Source organism: Sturnira hondurensis, unplaced genomic scaffold, assembly GCF_014824575.4.
Source record: "Sturnira hondurensis isolate 20B ecotype Veracruz unplaced genomic scaffold, ASM1482457v3 Scaffold0013299, whole genome shotgun sequence".
Classification (NCBI taxonomy): domain Eukaryota; kingdom Metazoa; phylum Chordata; class Mammalia; order Chiroptera; family Phyllostomidae; genus Sturnira; species Sturnira hondurensis.
The window spans coordinates 8,431,759-8,454,366 of NW_028085930.1; the positions used below are offsets into that span (position 1 = coordinate 8,431,759).

A 22,608-nucleotide genomic window follows, 5' to 3' on the forward strand; every position below is an offset into this window, starting at 1 on the left:
CCAATATTCAGACAGTAAGGCAAAGAGAAAGAAACAGGTCAGGAGGAAGCATCAGAACATCTCCTTTCCAAAATTCCTCTTGAATCTAGCTCCTTTCGTTCCTATCTTGAGACTGAAAATTTCCCTCTCACATGAGCATTGTTTTAACCCCCAGCCAGTAACCAAAATGTTTTGCCTTCCAGGAAAACCACCTCTTGCAAAAAAATAAACATTGACTGGAATGCCAAAGTGTCACTGAGTAATCTTGGAGGCGGTCCCCTATAGATGTTGAGTATTTTAATTTTTTTTTTGTCTGGATTACTGAAAGGACAAATTCTAGTTCCTTGTGTTTCTTTAACTAATTCCAGTTGACAAATAATTCCATAGTAATGTGATCCAAGGAATAGAATTTGGGGAGCAAGTCCAGAGTGAGCAGCCATGCCTGCGAAATACGATTGGACGAATGAGGCCGCACTAAACATACAACTCTCACGTAATGCCCTTGCAAACTACAGAGACATCTGCTCTGGAATTAGGAGCCTTCAAAGTTAATAAGAGGCAGGGATCATTTGGGAATTGAGCTTGCAGGCTAAAATTAGATTTCCAAAAGACATGAAGGATTAAATGAGGAGAGCAGGCGTGAGAATAGGAGTCACAAGTGCAAGGGAAATCAGGAAGGTAATCCACAGAACTGGCTCTAGAGGATGATAAAAAGGAGAAGTAAAACCAGTGTTCTAAGCAATTGACTCGTCTTTGCAAACAGCATGTGGAAGCCTGGAGGAGAGAGGTCCTTGAGTGGGAAGGCACAAAGTTCAATGTTAGTGATGTGGTAGTCACGACTCTGCTGTTGCTAAATAACTTGGCAAGTCCTCTTAACTTCTCTGGGCACTAATTTTCTTTCCTATGAAAATTAGATTACATATTTCAAAATAAAAATACAAAAGAACAGAAAAGAATGGATTGGAATGACAGTTACAGTCTCACGGTTCACTGCCAGACCCAAAAGCTCATTTTAATTAACTGACTTATAAAGAAAGTCCTTAATTGGAGTTGATGATGGCACTTGCTTATTGTCAAAAGGGTAGGCTATATTAATACGATTAGAAGACAGATTTACTTTTTTGTTGTTCAAGTACAGCTGCCTCAATTCTCCCACCACCACTTTTCCCTGCCACCCCACCCCCCTCAATCCTTCCCCCCTTAGGCTTTGCCCATGGGTCCTTTATACATGTTTCTTGATGACCCTTCCCCTTTCTCCCCATGTAACCCCCTCCCCACTCCCAGTAACCCTTCTGGTTACTGTCAGTTTGTTTTTTATTTTAATGTTCTGCTTGCTTGTTTTATTGATTAGGTTCCACTTATAGGTGAGATCATATGGCATTTGTATTTCACTGCCTGGCTCACTTCACTTAGCATAATGTTCTCTACTTCCATCCATGCTGTTGCAAAGGGTAGGACCTCCTTCTTTCTTTCTGCTGTGTAGTATTCCATTGTGTAAATGTACTACAGTTCTTTGATCCTCTCATTTACTGATGGGCACTGAGGTGGCTTCCAGCACTTGGCTATTATAAATTGTGCTGCTATGAACATTGGGGTGCAGGCTATTATAAATTGTGCTGCTATGAACATTGGGGTGCATAGGTTCTTTTGAATTAGTGTTTCAGGATTCTTAGAGTATAATCCCAGCAGTGGAATTACTGGGTCAAAAGGCAGTTCCAATTTTAGTTTTCTGAGGAAATTCCATTCTATTTTCCACAGTGGCTGCACCTGTCAGCACTCCCACCAACAGTGCACTAGGGTTCCCTTTTCTCCACATCCTCTCTAACACTCGTTTGTTGATTTGTTAATCATCGCCATTCTGATCAGTGTGAAGTGGCATCTCATTGGGGTTTTAATTTGCATCTCTCTGATGGCTAGTGATGTTGAGCATCTTTTCACATATCTCTGGGCCCTTGGTATGTCCTCCTCAGGTCCTTTATCCATTTTTTTAATTGGATTGTTTGTCTTCCTGGAGTGGAGTCATGTGAGTTCTTTATACACTTTGGAGATCAAACTGACATAAGGTAGTCTTGATTCTTTGGCTATTTAATTATGTCTCCATGCCCACACCCCCCTCCCTACCCCCCAAAAAACTAGGACTTTAACTGAGAACTGCCTGCTCTAGGTAGTTGGAACAGCCAGGCTCAAAGAAAAGTCAGGAACATAGGCATGAATGAAGGTTAAAAACCCCCAGACTTTGGAGTTTAGTTGCATGGGAAGTTTGTTGTATCTTAAGACATTACATTTGAATATGGCTCTAAAATGTTGCTAAAATATTAAAGTTCCTAAACCAAGGAACTCTTGGTCAATTGCCCTGTGAACTAACCTCATCACTCCATGTATTTTGCATTTATAAGATCACTTCAGTATGCCTTCTGCAAATTCTTTGATAGCTACTAATGCTCATTAAACACTTGCCACACACTTTCTGTTCATGATCTCACGTATCCTTATGCAACACAGACTAAGTAGGAACTCTCCTGCTGAGGAGGCGGCTATGACAGAACAGCTTGCCCGCCATTGTTATTACTACTGCCTCACAGGTATTACTAGATCTGAATTCCAAGTGTGGAGGCTTGTCGAGAGTCCATATGCCAAACCACCTCACTTTACCACTTTCTGGGTAGTCGGTGATGATAAGTCCGGTAGGTTCCTAGTTCTGCTACTAGATTGTGAGCTTGGAAGTGACACCTTAATGGTGGGTGGCTTCCTCAGGGAGCAGCAGCTCGTGGAAACAATGGCAAGGTAGAAACCCATGATGTCTTAAGTTCCAGATACAAACTGGTTAAGCAGAACACTGAAACACTACTTCTTCAGAACACTGGCATCAGCCACTCCAGACAACAACCACATCAAGAAAACAGGCAGTGTATTTAACAACAAAAAACTGGATTGGAGTCAGACAGACCTAGCTTTCAAAATTGGCTTAGTCTGTTACTTCCTGTGTGTTCTGGGTCAAGTTGGCAATATTCCATTTTTCCTCATTTATAATTAATTGGAAATAAAAATATAAACCATATAAGGTTTGGAGAGACTAATGAGATAATGCTCTTAAAATGCTTAAAGCACCATGCCTGACCCTTCATAGATGCTCAAGAAATATTGATCCTTAGTCACTTCCCTCCTTTTCTCCATCGTGAGAAAAACTAAAAAGGGATAGTGACATCTCCAAAACTATGCATATTTTAGTAAGAAGCAAAGCTAGCTAGATATCCAGGCTGTGAGTCTGGTTCGCTTTGAGCCACACCAAGTTACCATCTGATTTCCTTGAGTTCAGAGCTTACAGTTTAAGAAGAACAGGCATCCTCTAATATATTTCACATGCCTTTGAAGCTTTATCAGTGTTCATTCCAGCCTCATCAGTCCTCAGCCCACAGCTTGGCTACAAAGGCCTCGAATTCTTGCTTGCTGCAGTAATGACTTCAAGTTTATCTCGGAGTACTTTCCTTATGCACTTATTTATTTATTTATTTATTTTTGCACTCATGACTGTTTCCTTTAAAGCTCACTCACTCACCACTTGGAGCATAGTCCCCTGGCTTTGACTTTCCACCTGGTTTTCTGTTAGTCTCCCAAGTAGAGACTAAGTAGATGGCTGCAAGATAATTTTACCCCCTAATAATTGCAAATGGGTACTGCATGTGAAACTGGAAGTTAATGTGCTAGGTTTGGCTGAGATCACCAGACACATTCCAAAGGATGAGGAGATCATGAAGCAGGATTTAGAAAGACAATCATCCCTGGTCAATTATGGGACTCTTAAGCTTTAGCCTACACATTGGGTCTTACAAAAGACTTGAAGTTCAGAAGAGCATGTTTGGAGAGAGCTGTTGATGTGCAGTGAGCTCTCCCACCACGTACACACATATTCAAGGAAAGGGGGTAATTTCCTCTTTAAGTCAAGAGAGAGGAGCTTTAAGAGATAACTTGGAGATGATACAAGCCTTGGCATTCTAAAAAATGAGACACAGGATGGCATGCTGTTCTCTCTGCAAAGGAGAGGTGGCCACACTGGGGGTGGGGGCACACAACTTCCAGGGTTTATCAGGGAAATTGGTGCTATTATTGCCCTCGGAGCTGCTGTGGTTATGTGCAAGAAAAAGCTGTTGTGGGCTCCTTGATTCCCTGTCCAGGAAGGCTGTTCCTGGAGGGGCAGAATGAAGCTGAAGGCATCACCAGGAGACCAGAGGCTGAGAAAGGCATAAGGGAACACCTGGAATTGAGGCATGCTTGTGTTCCTCGAGGAAACTATGGTGGAAAGATCCCCTGAGAAACGTGCTTTGGTGCGGGTGGAGGTGATGGTAGGCAGGTGGGAAAATCTTAGAAGTACCCAGGGATGGACCCAACTTTAGACATGGGACATCATCAAAGAAAACCAATTCCTGACAAGTGCCATCAAGCACCAACGTCCCCTTTGCTCTCTAGCTCTTCTCCCTTTCCCCAGCCCATTCCAGGGAGGCCAGAAAGCATGGTGAGCAAGAAGAGGGCAGGGTCTGGGAGAAGAGGGTAGGTGGGAACAATAGGTAAAACACCGATTACATGTGACCTCATCTCTGTGACAGAGGAGCAGCCTGTGGCAGGTTGGGAGAGCAGAGTGACCTTGAATGAAGTTTAGAGTTACAACAGTTATAATGGGAGGGACACATTAACCAGCAAGAAGAGATTCACTTATCTCCTGAAAGTAAGTGGGGGCCAGAGAAGAGCTGGCCCCCATAAATAAACTTAATGGGTCAGTGGTAGACAAAAATAGAGTACTTTGTAATTATATCTCTGGCGTCATGCTTATTCAAAGTATGAAGGGGGAACCACCCCCCAAACTGGAATTATCTTCTGGAGGGCGGATCCCTTATAGTACAGGCATCCCCCACCAGGTGAGTGTTCTAGGAACCCGTCTGTATTGGCGTACCACTCAGCACTGTTGTGAGAGGCGGCATGTGTCTTCGGCGGATTTCTTTTGAAGACTCTTTCAATGTGTTTGCCTATTTCCTGATGGATGATTTATATGAGCACCTGCCCACACCGCACTGAGTGTTCGACAGTTTTTGACCAAAAATGGCATGACCCCCGTGCGGCACCCTCCCTATTCACCCAATATCACTCCAAGCGACTTCTATTTTTGGTTTCCCCTAGATGAAAAAGTCCCCAAAGGGAAACATTTTACCATTGTAAAAGAAGGGAAACAAAAAATGGCAGAAGCACTAAAAGGCATCAAAATCAACAAGCTCAAAACTGTTTTGAGCAGTGGAAAAAACATCTCAATAGGTGGGATTTAGAGGAACAAATATAAAGGACACGGACAACAACTAAGAAGGGTGGAAATGGGAGGGGAGAACACAGGGGGATGGGATGGGATGGGAGTAATAGAAAACTGTACTTGAGGGAAAAAAAGACTGTAAAAAAAACTTAAAAAAGAGAGAATACATTGGAGGTGACTGAAGTTTAACATGTAAGAATAAATGCACAATTTTTATAAATAAATTCCTGAGAGTTTGGGGATCCTCCCTTGTAAAGTTGAAATGGGCATTTTCTCATTTAAGCTTCACAATGATTTTTTGAACTAGGTGCTGCTACTGTTCACATCACACAGATTTGAAAATTAAACTTACAGAAGATAAGAAACCTGTCCCAGAAAAAGTGGCCATCGAGCATGGATTTGGAGCAGAATGTCTGTCTCTGGAGCTGCCTCTTAGCAACTGTATAAGCTTTTCTCTCCCTGGTGAGAATCCAGGGTGAGTGTGTACCATGGGTAATTACACAGAATCATGGCCAACATTCTGGGTGCATTTATAAAAACAGAAAAAGTTATTTTTTTTTCAAAACCTTTCTTCCCATCTGTTGGAAAAGAAAAATCACAATGTGTGGATTTTCAAACAGTTACTAACTTCTGCAGTAAAGTTTCACAGTAAAGATATAAACCTCTAAACTCATCCCCTGCCTCCTTTAGCACAGCACTCAAGCCCCATTGCCAGGCAGCCGAAATCCATCAGATAGTTTCTTTCTTTGGTATATGTTCTTCAGCCTCTGAAACCAACCAGATTGTAAACAAAGGCTTTTTCCTCACACCTTCAGAAATGGAAAGATTTCCATCCACAAAGGGGACGTGATCTCCCAGCAGAGGAGAAAAAAAAGACAAGTCTCTCGGAAGCCCTGTTTCTCAATCCTTTGAGACTTTCACAAGTCTCAAAAAAACAAAAAAAACCCACTTGGTAACTGTGAAAAGTTCAACTTGAAATCCAGAGGCACCCGTCTGAAGTCTCCCACCAGCTGCAAACAGAGCTTGAGGACACGGTGAATGAAGACAGGGGAGGAGAGAACATGAGGGACACACTGGAATACTTACTGCTCTCACCGCTGGAGGTACAGATGTTGCGAACTATCCTCTTTTTGACCTTACGCAGTTCATCGAAGTTATGAACTGTAAGTTTTTTACTCGCCGTCCCGGTGATCTGAATAAGCTGCTGGTCATCCACCTTTCCGATGCCCACAGTGTAGATGTCGATGCCTTTGTGTCTCAGGTCTTCGGCGGCCTGAGCCACCTCGTCTTGGGACTGGCCATCTGTGAGGACCAGCAGCACCTGTGGGGTACCTGTGTTTATCCGGCTGCCCATGTGCGGCTGGAAGTAATGCCCCACCTTCTGGAGTGCAGCACCGATGTGCGTGTTTCCAGAAATCTGCTTGATCTTTTCAATCTGAAATGATATCTCCTTTTTGCCTGTGAACCTCCCCAGTAGGAACTCTGGACGATAGTCATGGCTAAACTGGGCGGCTCCTATGTGTACTCTGTTGATGCTGACGTCAAAGTCTTGAATGAGGGACACCAAGAACGCCTTCATCTTCTTGAAGTCTTCCTCACCGATGCTAGTGGAGCCATCCAGGAGGAAAACGAGATCTACTTTTTCAATTTCACAATCTGTAAGGACAAGGAAAGGGAACAACAAAAAGAGATTAGATTGTTGTTCTTTATTTCACCCAACCAGAGTAAATGAAATGTGTGTAGTTATATAGAAACGGTATTTCTGAAGGCGATTTCTTATCTTATGCCACCCTGTGGTCACATTAATTGGAAAAGAAATAAAAGCAATCAGTTCATAAAGGTGGCACCAGGCAAGAAGAGCTCGCCCGTCTCTCTGTGCTGCTCTTAGCTTTTCCATTCGGCCTTATTCCACCATTTTTCTTTCCCAAGGTGCTGGGGAATTAGAGGGGGGAGCATGCTACAGAAAACTTGCCCTTACCTGCAATCTAGCCTCCTGGAAAACCCAGTGAGAGCCGCGGCATAGCAAAGAAAAACAAAATAGCTCACACCCACTTAGAGATTCAGACCAAGACACAGATGGTCTGGAGAACTGGCCTGGCCTCCCTGGCCGGTGGAGCCAATAAGTACTTTCTTGTTTATCAAGACAAATTGAAGTTTTAAAATCATGCCTCCTGACCTATATCTCATTTTCCACTTTATCAGCTTCCTTTCAGGTGCATATCAATAAAAATAGCCACTTGAGAATAATGTTTTTGAACAAACAATGCAGGATACTTTAGAGATGCTTCCTTGGTGTTGACACAGAAAATATGAAACAGAAAGACGATGACAGACCATGGCCAGTGAATGAGCTACACTTGGCATGGGTCTTCTTCAGCCTTCTGGTAAGCATTAACATTTCCCTGAAGCCTCCAGAGCCCTCACCACTGACCTAGCTCACTTACATCTCATATCAGCCTCATGAAAAAGTAAAGGTGTCTGGGAGTCCCATGGCTGAGACATGCAGGAGAGAGATAAAAAGAAATATGATAGCTAGGTTCTTCAGGAATTGGTTAACTTACTAAATTTCTTTGTTTCAGATTCAAGTAAAGGAAATAAGGGAGTATTCCCTGCCCAAGGGAATACTTCTCACTAAAATATACAGTACCAACTTCTACAGTGAACTTGAAAAGGACAAATCAAATTTCAGGCATTGGCTGCCAGAAGGCAGGAGATCTGTCCCAGTCTTCAGCAAGACCCACAAAGATCATTAGTTTCATGTAAGAGAGAGATAGTAGCTGCATTCTTGGGAGGTCATGCATATGAAAACCAGAAAAGTTAATTTTTTAAAAAGAATTGTACCAAAATGGTGGAATCCTAATAGCAATTCATCTAATAAAAATACTCAGTATTTTTGGTATAATACTTTTAATAAATGTGAGGAATTCTAATACATCACGATCTCCCTTTGAAATGGTGTGAAATGACAATGAATGAATACATACGTGCATACACACATACATACATGTGGCAACACAATCTTCAGATGCTGGAACAGAAACACAGCATCCAGGGCAAAGGAAGTCCTACTTTACTCTGCCCTGGAAACATCTGGGGTTGGAACAGAAAGTTTGTTATTGGGCCCTGTGTCTTAACAGAAGCTTGTGTCATAACTGAAATAGGTGAAGGAACTGGAGACTTACAGCCTGGAGGAGAGAAGACTTCAGGAAATGATCACTGATTATTAGGACAAGATGGAATTCGATTTCTTGGGTGAAGAGCAGGAAGAAAAACTAATGGATGAAGATGACATGGAAACAAATTCATGCCTCAATATACAAAGCTAACTCAAAGAACAATGACTCCCCCATTGTTAGGAGAGTGTAGGCAGAAGTGAGTAGGAATGTTGTAGAATCCACTCCTCCTTGGGGAACAGGGTAAAGCACGCCTCTTCGAGGAGCAGGGCGCATGCGCTGTCCTACCAAACAGCTGGCGCTGCTTCTCCCATTTGGAGAGCTTGCTCCTGAGGGGCATTGCTTTCTCCCTCATTGGGACCTCTGCTGACAATTAAGAAAAATCTAATTGACAAACCTTACCTACTTGTGAAGAGTTACACACACTGGCTGACACATCTGAAAATATCCCCTTCAGGCCTCCAAAAGTCTCCACGAAGAAGTACTTGTCACTCGACCCAGCCATGGCTAGCAGCTCCACGGGGTTAGCACCAGCGATCCCCACGGCCAGAACGAGAATGCCTTTGTCTCGCAAGGCGTGGGCTGTGGCATTGAGCTTCCCTGCATCATCGGATTCCCCATCGGTGATCACGATGAGGACTTGGGGGACCCCTTGGTGCAGGCGGCTGCCCCGGGCTTCGGTGAACATGTGGTCTGAGAAGTCCAGAGCCTTGGCAGTGTAGGTGTTGCCCCCCATGGGCTGGTCCTTCTGGAGCACCGAAATCACCTTCGATTTTGTGTCGAGGTTATCCAGGTAAAACAGCACTTCCGGGTCATTAGCGTACTTCATAGCCCCAAACCGCACCTGGTTCTTGCCAACGTTAGCTTTTTTCACCAAGTCTATCATGAAATCCTTCATGATATTATATTCATTCCTGTCAATGCTACCAGAGCTATCAATCACAAATACGACGTCTAAAACTTCGTATCGCTTGCAATCTGAGAGGAGAAAGGCAAACCATGAGATTAGCGTTGGTCATCACGGGAGACTCACCTGCCCCCGCCTGCTTTTCAATTGTGTCTCCTCTCCTTGGCATCAAACTGTATATTAGAATGTCCACGCCTTAGATAACATACACAATACACATGTATTTGTGTTTCCTGTATGTAGTAATACTCGGGTGTGTTTTTAGGACCACTCTGATGTAAAGTGAAGCCTTCTGTTGGGGTGGGAGGGAGAACATGCTTTTGGACTGAAAGAAAAAATCACAATACTCTGGAAATTTTCCTGTATAAACATTTCCTTCAACATGTGCTTTCATTTACACAGAGTTGTCTGTTTAAACCACAGGGTTCATGAGATTTTATTTTTAAGATAAACCTTGGGAAAATGACCACGTGAAAAATGAATTTGGCAACACTGTATATATTTTTTTCATGGTTATATGATGGCTTACTTTTCAAGGTTACATTTTCTCCCTGTTTGACATTCTGGAAACATTATCTATTTTCATTATTGGGCCTCCTCATAGAAATAACCCCGTTTTGCACTTGGACCAACTAAGGTGTCCTAGCATGACACTCCCATTAACCTTTTGTTTTTTTGGGTCAAGCCATGGGGAAGTAAAACAGAAAAGACCCAATTAATACTTATCCACGTGTATGTCGTGTGTTCTGTCTGCAAGTGCAGAGGTCTAAACGCCAACTTTCACGTTCTGGAGAAGTGGAGTTGTCTGGTGTTTGGTGATTTAGTCCTCGTGTAGCACTGTGTCTCTGCAGGCCTCCCCAAGGTCTGTTCCAAATGCTAGCCCATCCACTCAGGAGAAATGGAACCATGAGGAAGTATGTGCCCACCTCTCCACCAGAGGTTCACCACTTGTCCTTCACTGGCCAGCCACTTGCTTGCTGTGTGGTAGGGCTGTTGAAAATCCAAGGGCCAATATATTTTCCCTCAACCCCCTGACTTGAAGAAAGGCTGAGTAAGATGACAGAAAATATGTACTGGTCTCTGCAGTTGCTGACACAGAGCTCCTGAAAGGCCTGTAATTTCCTAGGTGATAGAAGTGCCTTTTGTTTTAATGCCATGACTCTGGATGGGACCCTGCTGCGTGTGTTTCCTTCCTGTTGTCTGCTGGAAGGAATGGCTCCTGGATGAGGGCTGGTCCCCAGAAAGACCAGGCTTGGAATGTGCAGCCCCAGCCCCCACTTTCTTGAGAAGGAAGAAGGGCTGAGAATGGAGTAGGGCTGAAAATGGAGTTAATGACAGATCCTCTCTGGGGTTCAGAGAGCTTTGGGGTTTGGTGACCCCAGGAAGGTGCTGGGAGAGAGGGGTGCTCGGAGAGGGCATGGGATGTGGTGCACGCACACGATAGCTCTGCATCCCTGCCCTCATAACCTGCCCTGCGCATTTCTTCCATCTAGATGTTCATCTGTGTCCTTTATCCTATCCTATAACCGATATGTAACCATTTTCCTGAGTTCTGTGAACCCAAGGAGGGGGTCATTGAGCCTCCCATCTATAGCAGGTTGGTCTGAAGCCTGGGTGATGACCTGGGCTTGTGACGGGTGTCTGAAACAGGGCCGGGTGCAGTCTTATGGAACTGGGCCCTCGGTCTGTGGGGTCTGATGCTGTCTCTAGCTAGATGGTGTGTGAGTTGAGTTGAAGTCTTGGACACCCTGATATCTGAAAATTGCTTGTTGGTATGGGGAAAAAAACCCTCTACCCATCTGGTGACCACAAGTGTCAGAAGTGAAGTGCATCAAGTGAACAGTAAAGAGGACAACAGGAAAGAAACACAGTAGGGAAGAACTGGGGTTTTTCCTATACAGGGGGAAAAATCGAGGTTTTTCTTTATAGGCTGGTTCCACAAAAGAAAAAAAACTATGTCCTTCTGGCCTTCAGCTGCCCTGGGGATTCTGTTTGGATCACCCGGAGGACTGGGGGCAGATTGCTTGGGGGTAAGCACCCTTCAAAGAATATGTATTTGATCCCAGTGAAATTACCAGGACAAACACTCCAGGTGTATTCCTTCTACCACAAAACACAGACCACGATCAACCTCCCGGTGGGCATTGAACAGAACTGGTATTTGAATGGAACAGTGTTTCTCCCTTTCCCTCAAAACTCCACTGAGACCATCTCCTCCACAGAGATTTTTCCAGAATGCTTCTGTCTTCCAGCCCAGGAGTCACAGTGTGAATAAATCCCTTATGTTTATGGAACTTGTGTTTTATCACTTTCACTCCTCTCTGAAGTTGCTGGAGAGGAGGGCAGGGACTCCACTGTTTACTTCCTTGGAAGCACCCCATGCTCCAGTTCCCCTACTACAGCCCCCCTTTATAGGGTTTAAGAAATCTCAAAGTATATAGTAGATATCAGGTCAAAGAGCAGCCACCTTGCCAACAGGTCACGCCCCTCTATGGCCTGCCTGGGCCGCCCACACACTGCCCAAGGACTCAGCCTGGGCCTTTCATCTCGCGGTGGAACAGAATCTGTGCTGTAATTCATGCTCTAGAGTTTCCCACGTGGTCCAGCTGAAGCTCGATTCCACAAAGACCACCTTCTGGCTAAGTTTACTCATGCCCTGTCCTGCTTTCCTTACTTGCCTTCCAAAAACGCATCCTCAATAAACCACTCCCATGAGAATCCCTGACTCAGCTTCAGCCTCTAGGAAACTTGACCCACTGTGATACCAACTGCTCTTCAATGGAGGCCCCCATCACCCTAGGGCTCTTCACCTACAAATGGGAAAGAATCTCAGTGGATCAAAATTGCTCCCTAGGGACTCTACTTCAACAGCTCTGTTGAGGAAAACCACATTTCCTATGGCTTTCAAAAGCCCCTAGGACAAGCGTTCCAATCAAACAAAAAGTTTCCAGTGTTCAAAAAGTAGTCTACTTAACTCAAGAAATAATGACTCACAGGGACATACAGAACCTGCACAGCCCCACTAGTGAACAAATCCAGGCCTACCTTCCCGGGGGCTGCATATTCCAAAAATGAGATTGTCTTCAATGCTCTGCAGAATGTCAAAATTCTCAATATAAAAAACCATCTCCCGCCTTCCGCTGATCTCCTCCAGCTGGGTGACATTGGAGCCAAACACGCCCACAGAGTAGATAATGATGCCATCTTGCCGAAGTGCTTCCGCTGGGTCCTTGACTATGTCATGAGCTTCGCCGTCAGTGATGAGGATGAGAAACTTCCTGACGTTGGGCCGGGCCCCCTTGGCGGGACTGAAGTACTGAGACACAAAGGCCAGGGCACTGCCCGTCATCGTGGTTTGTCTCCTCTGTTCCATTCGGTCTATGGCATCTGAAATTTCACTCTGGGACATGTATTTGTTGAGCTGAAACTCCTCCTTATTGACGTCACTGAACTGGACTACGCCGATTTGCACACGATCTGCCCCAATCTGAGATTTGCTCACCAGGTTTTTCATGAAGGTTTTCATTTTGCCAAAATTTTCATCTCCTATACTGCCGGAACTGTCCACCAGAAACATGATGTCAGCTTTCATCTCTTTGCAGGCTGCGTGGAAGAAAGTGAAACGTTTACTCATGTAAAAAAAAATTTGAACAGGAAAATCCAAACCCCAACAATTCTATATTGAAGATAAGGATTGGTAATGTTGGTAGCAAATAAATAAAGCACTGGAGGCAGTGAAAGTGAAACTATTCTGTTTGTTATTTAGTAATTTGCTTTAGAGTATTATTCAGGGTTTGTCAACCTCAAACCCTGAATAATGACATTTTGGGATGGATTATGTCATCAGTGGAAATGTCATTTCCCTATGACATTTTGGGATGGATTATTTTCATCATGGAGGGCATTGGCATTGTAGGATACTGTGGAATGTTTAGCAGTATCCCTGACCTTTACCCCTTAGATGCCAATGGCATTCGCTTACTTATGACAACAAGAAATGTCTCTAGACATTGCCAAATGTCCCCTCAGGGGACAAAATCCCGCCAGCCCCAGGTTTAAAACTATTGCTACAGCTCTACAAGAATTCATAAAAGTTTTGTTAAAAATCAATTTAAATAAACCCGAAGTACTCCTTAAAATAAGAAATCATTTAATCATTTACACACGCAGTACCTAAGCAAATGTCTGTGCTAGTAGGGATTTGTAGGAAGAAGCTGTTTAATACTTAAAAAGGCAAATGGCACCAAGTGTCTTTTTGCCTCAGGTACAAATTAGAACAACACTCTGATGGGCCCTCAGCTTTCTTCTGAAAACAAACACAGCTACACACGTCAACAAATCTCGACCTGGGAATTTGTCTCTCCAAACCTGCAATGCCAAGTATTACAGGAAGGCAACCTGGGAGCTGCAGTCCACAGGTAAAGCTACCATTCTCCTACCTTCTTCAGCACAAATTTCTTGAACAACTTGGTTTCTTATGTCTTTCAAAGCGTCAAAGTCATGCACGTAGTACACCCTCTTCTCCTCGCCCGCGATCTCTAGCAGCTGTGCTTGGTTGGCCTCCTTGACCCCGATGGCATGAACGTGGACGAGCTCCTCTCTCAGCCTGTTTGCAGGCTCCAGGATGCTATCCTCTGACATGCCGTTTGTCAGGACGACAAGATGGCAGGGCACTTGGTTTCCTCGCTGCTGCTTTGCTTTTTGCAACAGCCCCAGGGTGAAATTCAGGGCTGCGCCTGTGTGCGTCCCCCCACCCATCTGCCTGATGTTATCAATGGCCTTTCCCAAATCGTGCTTGTTAGAGTATTTATTGATCTCAAATTCCAAATCCCAGCTGTCAGCGTACTGAACAGCCCCAACCCGCACGTTCTGGGGAGCGATGTTGAACATCTTTACAACTTCTGAGAGGAACATCTTCATTTCTTGGAAGTCTGTGGCCTGGATGTTCCAGGACCCATCAATGAGCAGATAGATGTCTGCTTGTTCAGTGTCCACACAACCTGAAAGGAAACCAAGAAGTTCAGTGTGGCACTGGGACAAGTGTGAAGAAGAAATGGGGGCAGACGGTAAGAACAATAAATACGAGCCTCTTCCGACAAAAAAAAAAAAAAATAAGGGAAAGAGCTTCTAACAGTAAAACACATGCTCTGCTAGGGGAGTCGTAGCATTGGTTGGGCGAAAAGAATTTCCTTTGACGGGTTAAGACTATTTTGATAATTCTTTGCCATGAATTAAGGTGAACTGGGACATAGTAAAAGATTAGAATGAAAATTTGAAGGTGACTTTTCACAAGTCGCTCCTCTCATTAGTGAGTAACTGCTTCACAAAAAAGGCAAGCAGTGCGCTGTGAGATGGTGAAAGTCTTTAACTGAACATTGTGGTCACATGAGCTCTCTTTCTTGAAATCCTGAACCAGTTACTTATTCCTCATTCACTCCTGGTCAGTGAACAAAACTAGGGGTTATTGCAAGTGGCTTTGTATGTGCAGACAATGGCACTTTTATAGTGAACATACTATAAATATTTGTTGAAGAATATACTTGTGTGTGTATATATACATACACAAAATATTTACAGAGCATACATGTGTATATATGAAGTATATAAAATACATTATCTGTCTCTCTAAACTCACAGAAACTAGAACAGTACTTCACAACAAATTACTTGCAATGTCCTTAACCCAAATCATACCTCCTGTTCATTCTCTAAATTGGAATTTGAGAATGAGGGGAGACGAGAAAAGAGAGAAAAGGTACAAAAAAAGAAACAAAAGAAAGAGCAGGGGAACATGAGAGGCAAAGGAGAAGGGAAGAGTGAAGGGAGAAAAATAGCAAAGGATGGAATTTTCTGGGGTGTTTTGTAAGTAGCAAAGAATCCAATCAAAGCTGCTCAAAGAGGAGGTAAAAAGAGAAATCCCATTCCAACACCACAATAGCTTTTATTCCTCCCCCCACCACCGCTTACATGTCATGTGATCAAGCTCAAGTAAAAAACATAGGAACTTATTCTCACTCCCCATCTTATAGGCCATCAATTGCTTTTGTTGACAGAATATATAAGACAAGACAAAAGAAAAAGGATTGAATAGTACTTCTCTCAGCAAAACACTGTACCTGATTTGAGGGTCTCGGTTTGTTCAGAAAACACAGAGACTGTGTGTGTTATCTGGTTCCGCAGCTTCTTCAGAAATGTCTGGTTGTGAGCAGCCAGATCAGAGAAGGTCTTCAGTTTGGAGACATACACCTCGGCGGGGTGTGACGCAATCTTCTCCAGCTGGCTCTCTCTGGCCCCCTCTATGCCCAGGGTGAAGACGGCCACACCCTGGCGCCGGAGGTTGACAGCCTCCTTGGTCACGTTGTCTTCTGATGGCTGGTGGGTCACCAGCACAGCAATCTGGGGCACTCCCTGATTCCTCCGACTGCCATTGTGTGCACTGAACACTTCCTCCCTTATCTTTCTGAGGGCGGCCCCGGTGTAGGCCTTCCCATCCTGAAGAAAGAGGCTCTGGATAGACTGGAGAACCTCTGACTTATTTATGCCCCTGCTCAGTGGATTTATCACCTGTGTCTCATTGCTGTAGGTCATGAGGCCAACCCTCATGCAGTTTTCCTTTATGTCAAGAGCAGATACACTTTCATTGAGGAATATCTTAAGATAGTCTAAGTTCTCCTGGCTCCCGTTGACAGACATATCCAACAGGAAGACAACGTCAGCCACTGAAGGGCCTTGGCACACTGTGTGGGCAAGGAAGGAAGGAAGGAGCACAAATTAGCTGGAGGCTTGGCATCTCTGCTTAGCATTACAAAATGTGGAGAACATCTACCAGAGCTTGTTTTGCTCTTAAAGAAAGAAGAAGATATACACAGTGATTTTGATGCTGGTATCAGAGGGTCCTGGGTGCAAATACTGAATCTTAGCTAAGCTCTGAGCTTCCATGTCCTCCTCTATAAATTGAAGAAAATAGTGATATTTACCTTACAGGGTTGTTATGGGAGTTAGATGAGATAGTATGGGGCCTGGCGTATAAGAGTCATTCAATGAACAGCAGCTACTACTATCATATTAAAGTCATTAAATATCAGTGCTGTTAAAATCAGCATAATCCAAATATTCCTAAGAGATGGTATTGGGATACCAATTGTACCTTTTCCATTAATTTATTTGGGAAAGATACTAGTAATAGGATCTATAGTTTCAGAGATTACCACAAGGAAAGCATTTTCTATTAACAATAGATCATTTTATATATCATGTCATTCAATTTAACCAGAATGGGAGTTTCCTATGTTACTTGTACACTTTGAACAAATTGGTATTGACCGGCTCTCCCCTGTCCCTCACTTGAATGATGTCCATAAACCCTTGTCCTGTGTTAATTAACAGGATAGTTTGAAGTCCCCAGACAGCAGGATGGAGGTCGAGCAGTTCTCTCAGAACAGAGAGGCAGGAAGGGAGGCAGCGTGGGGATGAAGTAACATGGGTCTGCGAATAGAAACCCCTGACCTAGCTGTGACGTCAAAACGCCGTTTGCCCCGCCCAGGTTACATCACCACCTCTGAGGATGCCTGCAGACTCCTCCCTGCAGTTTAGGAAGCTTGGACTACTCAAAGTTGTTTCCAGCTCTGACATTCCGTTGTCAAGGATGTCTCCAGGAATAAAACACACCTTTTCAAGGAACCGGTAATAAAATCACATAGCAACCAAAGCCCAGGGAGATAATTCGGAGATCAGCCAGTGGCCGGGAGAAAGCAAGCGTCCCTGAATTTTAAGAAGCCTGTACATTATGTGCAACGTGGACAAAGAGAAAGATGGACCACCAAGGCATGTGGAGGTTCACTAAACTTAAAATGGTCACAATCAATGGGCCCCATTGCACATAGATATGCAATAACTAAAAATATGGCCCGGCTTTTTGGGGGAAAGGGATGGTCACAGAGTCTTAATTCTCTCTCCATGTTGATTTTTTAACAAAGCATTTTATTATCATTTCTATATGTGCACTCTAGGCCCACCTTCAGCAAGAATGTCATCAACTGCTCCTTCCTTGTACTGAGTCGCGTCCTTGATGATCTGCGTCATGTTCTGGGAGAACGCGCTGAGGTCCCTGACCGTCCGGAGTTTGAAATGAAACTGAGCCGTGGCCATGGCCTTCAGGTTCTCCTCAGAAGCTGTCTGCAGCCCCACGGAGATGATTCTCACCCCGTCTTGCCGCAGAGCCTTGGAAGCCTCTTCCACGTCATCCTCGGATTCGGCCGAAGCCAGCACCACCAGAATCGGGGGAAACAGTTTCTTATCTCTCCCATTGGCCGGACCCGAGAAGTAGGTCCTGTGCGCCTCCTGGAGAGCATTTCCTACCCGCAGGGAGCCGCCCATGAACGCGAAGTTCTTCTTGAGGTGGTTCAGCATGGGGTTCTTGCTCTTGAAGGTGTCCAGCTGGAACTCGCTGTGGAGCCTGTCGCTGTACTGGGCCAGGGCCACGCGGTACTTGTTGGCCTCTATGGGGAGACTGTTGACCATCTTGTTGATGAATGTCCTCACAAGAGGGAAGGACTTATTTCCCAGGTGATCAGAGCTGTCCACCAGGAACACGACATCTGCATACTCAGGATCTGCAAACCCGCACACAAATAAAGCATAAACTTTAAAAATGGACTGCCATGTTTAATGTGAACCATAGGGGGAAAAATGTATTTTCCTATTTTATCTGTATTTTTCTATTTTATCTGTATTTTTCATAAATACCTTCTCAATGAACTGAAAATAATAGCCTGTAATTACACATGCTCTCAAGAAAAAATATTTATTTCCTAGGCTACTTCTTTTATAGATCCTCTCACTTAAATCAATTACAAAATTAAGCAACACTTTTGTAAGGAATTAGTTAATTAGAATTAGGTAAATTGAGAGTAAAAACTCCTGAGTTTTTATATTGTTCGTGGATAATTTACCCTTGTATCATTTTTTATTTTTGCCTTCAGAATTTGACCTCAATTTATATCAAGAGGATATAAATTTTAATTGAGAACTAAACTGCTTCAAGTTTTTTTGAGTGGAGGAATCTGAAAGATAACCCCTTGCTGTGGTTCCGGTGCAAACTCTGCAACAAAACAATCTGGTTACGTCATAGACATATTAGTCCTGTACGTCATTGTCAAACTGATGAAGCTTAAAAAGCACCTAAATGCCATAAAAATATGAGATTGCCTTACTCTATTTTAAAGTTAGTTACAATTGTTTTTGATAAATAAGTGAGTGAGCATTACGATTGGTCAATTTATTCACATATGTAACATGTGATAGGACCAATATACCTTAAGCTGGGAAAACGATTATGGTTTTAGTTTCTATTGGTACTAAACATATACTTTTCCTATAAGAATACAATACTTTGCTGAACTTTTTAAGGCTTCATTCGATGCCAGGTTCAATGCTGGGTACGGAGAATTATATTTTCATGGGATAGGGAATCACTTCGTTCAAGCACAAAATGCTGTTTATGGGTGATCTGTTGGTTTGAATTTGCAGCTCTCACCACTTTAGTTATGATCTGTTTCTCACTCGGGGAAGGAAGGGAAATGTCTGTGTGAGTCTGGGTGGTGTATATTTAGGAAAGTATGATGCAACTGGACAAGTAAAAGAAGTCCTGACTCTACCAGTTCTGCCAAGCCATTCAATACACTTGGGCCTCAGTTNCAATGCTGGGTACGGAGAATTATATTTTCATGGGATAGGGAATCACTTCGTTCAAGCACAAAATGCTGTTTATGGGTGATCTGTTGGTTTGAATTTGCAGCTCTCACCACTTTAGTTATGATCTGTTTCTCACTCGGGGAAGGAAGGGAAATGTCTGTGTGAGTCTGGGTGGTGTATATTTAGGAAAATATGATGCAACTGGACAAGTAAAAGAAGTCCTGACTCTACCAGTTCTGCCAAGCCATTCAATCCACTTGGGCCTCAGTTTCCTCACCTTTAAAATGAGTACATTTAATGAGAAAATATCTAAGGTCCCTCCTTGTTCTGAGATTCTCATGATCTGAAATGATTACCAGATAAATTCTAACACATGAAAATAACATCAATCTTTTCCTATGTACAGCTGCTAGGCAACCAGTTTTGGCACCCCTGCATCTTATTTCATTCTCTTTACAGCAGTCTGTCTGAGGCATAGTAGATAAAACCACTCTTTCTTGTCTTCTAAGTCACCCAATTTCAACCAGCTTGAGCTTTCTTTGATGGTCACATAGCCAATAGCAATGTAGGGGAAGAAATAAGAGAAGATGACTTAATATCTTCCTCCAAGAGAAGGCGGGAGCCCCTGTGAGGACTGTCAGGCAGGCCCCGCCCACTGGACTATCCAGTGGAACGTCATCCAGTAAGACGTTCCAGTGGAACGTCACTTTCAGTCATAAGTCAGTTCAAGTCCACTGGATGTATATTGCTGACAGACAGTAGGCAGCTATGGTGCTTTCTCCTCAGAGTAAAAGCACTTTTTAAAATAATAACTCATAAACAGTTTAAATTGGAGTCAAATCTGGGTGCTTAACCCAGATAATGTTTTGGCACAAGTGAGTTTGGAAGAGACCTTCCAAAACTTCCAGGTCTGAACCTAATAGTAAGAGACAGAATTTTCTGCAACCTCCCAGAAGACTTAAAAGGGGTTGAAACTAAGGACAAAATAACAGCTCTTGTATCTTTCTATAATTTACAAGGAATGATCTTCAAAAGAAATGGAGCTGACACCCCGACTCTGACCGCTATCAAAATCAAAACAAAGTGAAACAAAACTCAACTTTTAAGTAAGTCAAAATTACGTATTATCTATTTTCCAAAAAGATAATTATGAATTCTTTCCACTTTTTTTCCTTACCAGAATCTTGGTTTATAGAAACATGGGAGTAAATTATTATGAGGAACCAAATCAGCAGCATTTTCATATTATGAACTGAAAAATCTCCAACTTGAAATCTGAAAAGGTGAAAAGAAAACCATCTAAAATTATTTTGGGTATTATTTGGGGGAAAGACATGCACAAAAGAATATAATAAATTGGGTGCAACAGGGGATAAGGAATCTTTGAGGTTCTCTGACCTTCTGATCTGTGAAGTGTCTTAGAGAAAAGTGAACCAGCAACATTTACAGAAGTACAGTTTCTCCTGGTCCCCAGACCCTATAGAAACACAAGATTTTAGATTGTCAATAGGGGTGGCCAGAGCATTCCACTTCCAACAATAGTATGTGTTCCTATCAGTCATTTTTCCAGTACCCTAGTATCAACCTCTGTCTACTCATTTACCAAGACAATTCAGAGTTCATGGCTGGGGTAGTCTAAGACCTGATTCCACAAGTGTTTGCAGATGTGGTCCTTTTTGAAAAATTCTTCTTTTCCCTACATAATTAATTAGAAAGGTGACCATTTCCCTTCGTCCTTGATGAAAGAAGACAAAAAAATTAGTAGTATTCTTCCATATTCCATTTGATGTCTTGCTCCTCAGAATGACTCAATTTGTACTGTTTCTCTTCCAGCTACCCAGAACTGCATGAAGTAAGAGTTTTTCAATTCTATTTAGACCTAAGGCATTTTCAGCTGCCTTCAATGTTTCATTTCATAGAATAAAACAGAATATTAAAGATATTGAAAATAAATATTTTAATTATGTGTTGGGCTCATTCATTTGCTCATTCATCCATTGAGTGAAAAAAATTGACCCATATGAATAAACTAGTGTCTGTTTCTTACTTTATTTTTACCCAAATGTGTATTCGCAATGTTATACATGGTTGTCTCATTGCTTTGTCAGGCATGAGGCTTGTGCTTAATATTTCACCCCTTCAGAAAAGGTGCCTTTGCCAAGAAATCCCATCCCTGTTTTCTCACCTACTTCATCATCCCCCTTGACATTTTGGAATTTGCGACTCTTTTATTCCATCGTAAGAAGCCTTGATGAGATAAAATTTTCAGGCTGTAAATCAATTTATCAATCCTAGTCCAGAGGTAGTCAGTGAGCTGGAAGGGACTCTTAAGTGGGTGGTTTTTTGTTTTTCTGTCTTTTTTTTTAGTTCAACCCTATCATTTTAGAGAAATTTTAGTTCCAAGGAAAAACCAGGTCATACCATCTGTACAAATTTCCCCCCCAATGTGCGTAATAATCACGACATGCTCTACCTTCACTGCACCTTCAGTGTGTGCCATGTCCTATGCAGATGGCTTTACATTTGTTCTCCTACTTGAAACTGATAACAAACCTAGTAGCAGGTGATATTATTGCTCCAGTTGTACAGATAAGAGAGGATATTCATAAAGGAGACACAACCGACTCAAGGGCACATCTATACAACGGACCACAGTTCAGACGACAGCCGAGGTCTGTCGGACTCGAACGTCTGTGTTTTCAAACTCAGTTACTCTGCATCCTAAACTCAGTCTTATAAACACAGCAAGGGTCTCCAGGTTTCTTTGTTCTGTCTTTTTTTCTGAGTATCAGGAAATACTGATATTTGTTCTCATGGCTTTTTAGTTTTACTTTTCAAAACTAGGACTTTATGCCAGTCGCTTCTATTTCTGTATATATTATGAGTTTTATAAATAAATGCTATTTTTAGGAGCTATAAGTGGGAGAAGGAGTGAAGGCTTCAGAAAGAGTCCGCATGTCAGAGAGGGAGAGGAAGGAGTGCTGAACGGGAGTTAAAAGCTGGGTAGGAAAGGGAGGATTTCGGGTCAGGCCGGGTCACTGCCAGAGCAGCAGTCAGCTGTGCAACTTTGTGGAAACCCAGTGACAGCTTCTCCCGAGGTGCTCAGGTGCCTGATCTGTCTGGGTGGTAGGACCAGAGGTGGGACTAAACCTCCGAGTTCATGCTTGGGAGGCTTGGGTTTATTTTTAGCACATCAAAAGATGGGTGAGTTGCCTATGACCTGAATGTGGTTTTACCACTAGAGCTCACCGGGATTTACGTAATTTTGAAAATAAACATTAAAAAGTCTTGAAGACATGAGGGGAGAATGAAGGAGAAATTTACTTAAAGTAACAACGTAAAATTTCAATTCACACTATACTCCATCTCAATGGAACAACAGCGAGAGTGTTTGCTTCTCATTAAGGAAACACTGTCAAAGGTTCGAACCTCTAATCTCAATTTGTTGTACTGCATTTATTCTAAATCGAGCAAGCCAAAGCTAATACACCTCTTTTGGAAGTTTTATGTTATAAAAAGCCTTTTGAAAAAATGTGGGTATCTGTAAACTTTCTATTGAGAAG

General features: G+C 43.0%; 1 protein-coding gene across 1 annotated transcript in view; it reads right to left on the bottom strand.

The window, feature by feature from the left end:
- Positions 1 to 20,531, bottom strand: part of COL6A6 (collagen type VI alpha 6 chain) — a 106,691-nt gene extending 86,160 nt beyond the window's left edge. The window contains exons 1-8 of the mRNA XM_037061310.1: positions 20,444 to 20,531; positions 20,223 to 20,320; positions 17,368 to 17,964; positions 15,469 to 16,089; positions 13,792 to 14,352; positions 12,398 to 12,955; positions 8,848 to 9,423; positions 6,359 to 6,928 (exon numbers count right to left, since the gene is read on the bottom strand). Of these exons, the coding sequence (XP_036917205.1) occupies positions 6,359 to 6,928; positions 8,848 to 9,423; positions 12,398 to 12,955; positions 13,792 to 14,352; positions 15,469 to 16,089; positions 17,368 to 17,964; positions 20,223 to 20,289 (3,550 nt within the window). The 5' untranslated portion in view covers positions 20,290 to 20,320; positions 20,444 to 20,531. The remainder of the gene's footprint in view (positions 1 to 6,358; positions 6,929 to 8,847; positions 9,424 to 12,397; positions 12,956 to 13,791; positions 14,353 to 15,468; positions 16,090 to 17,367; positions 17,965 to 20,222; positions 20,321 to 20,443) is intronic.
- Between the last annotated feature and the right edge of the window lie 2,077 nt (positions 20,532 to 22,608).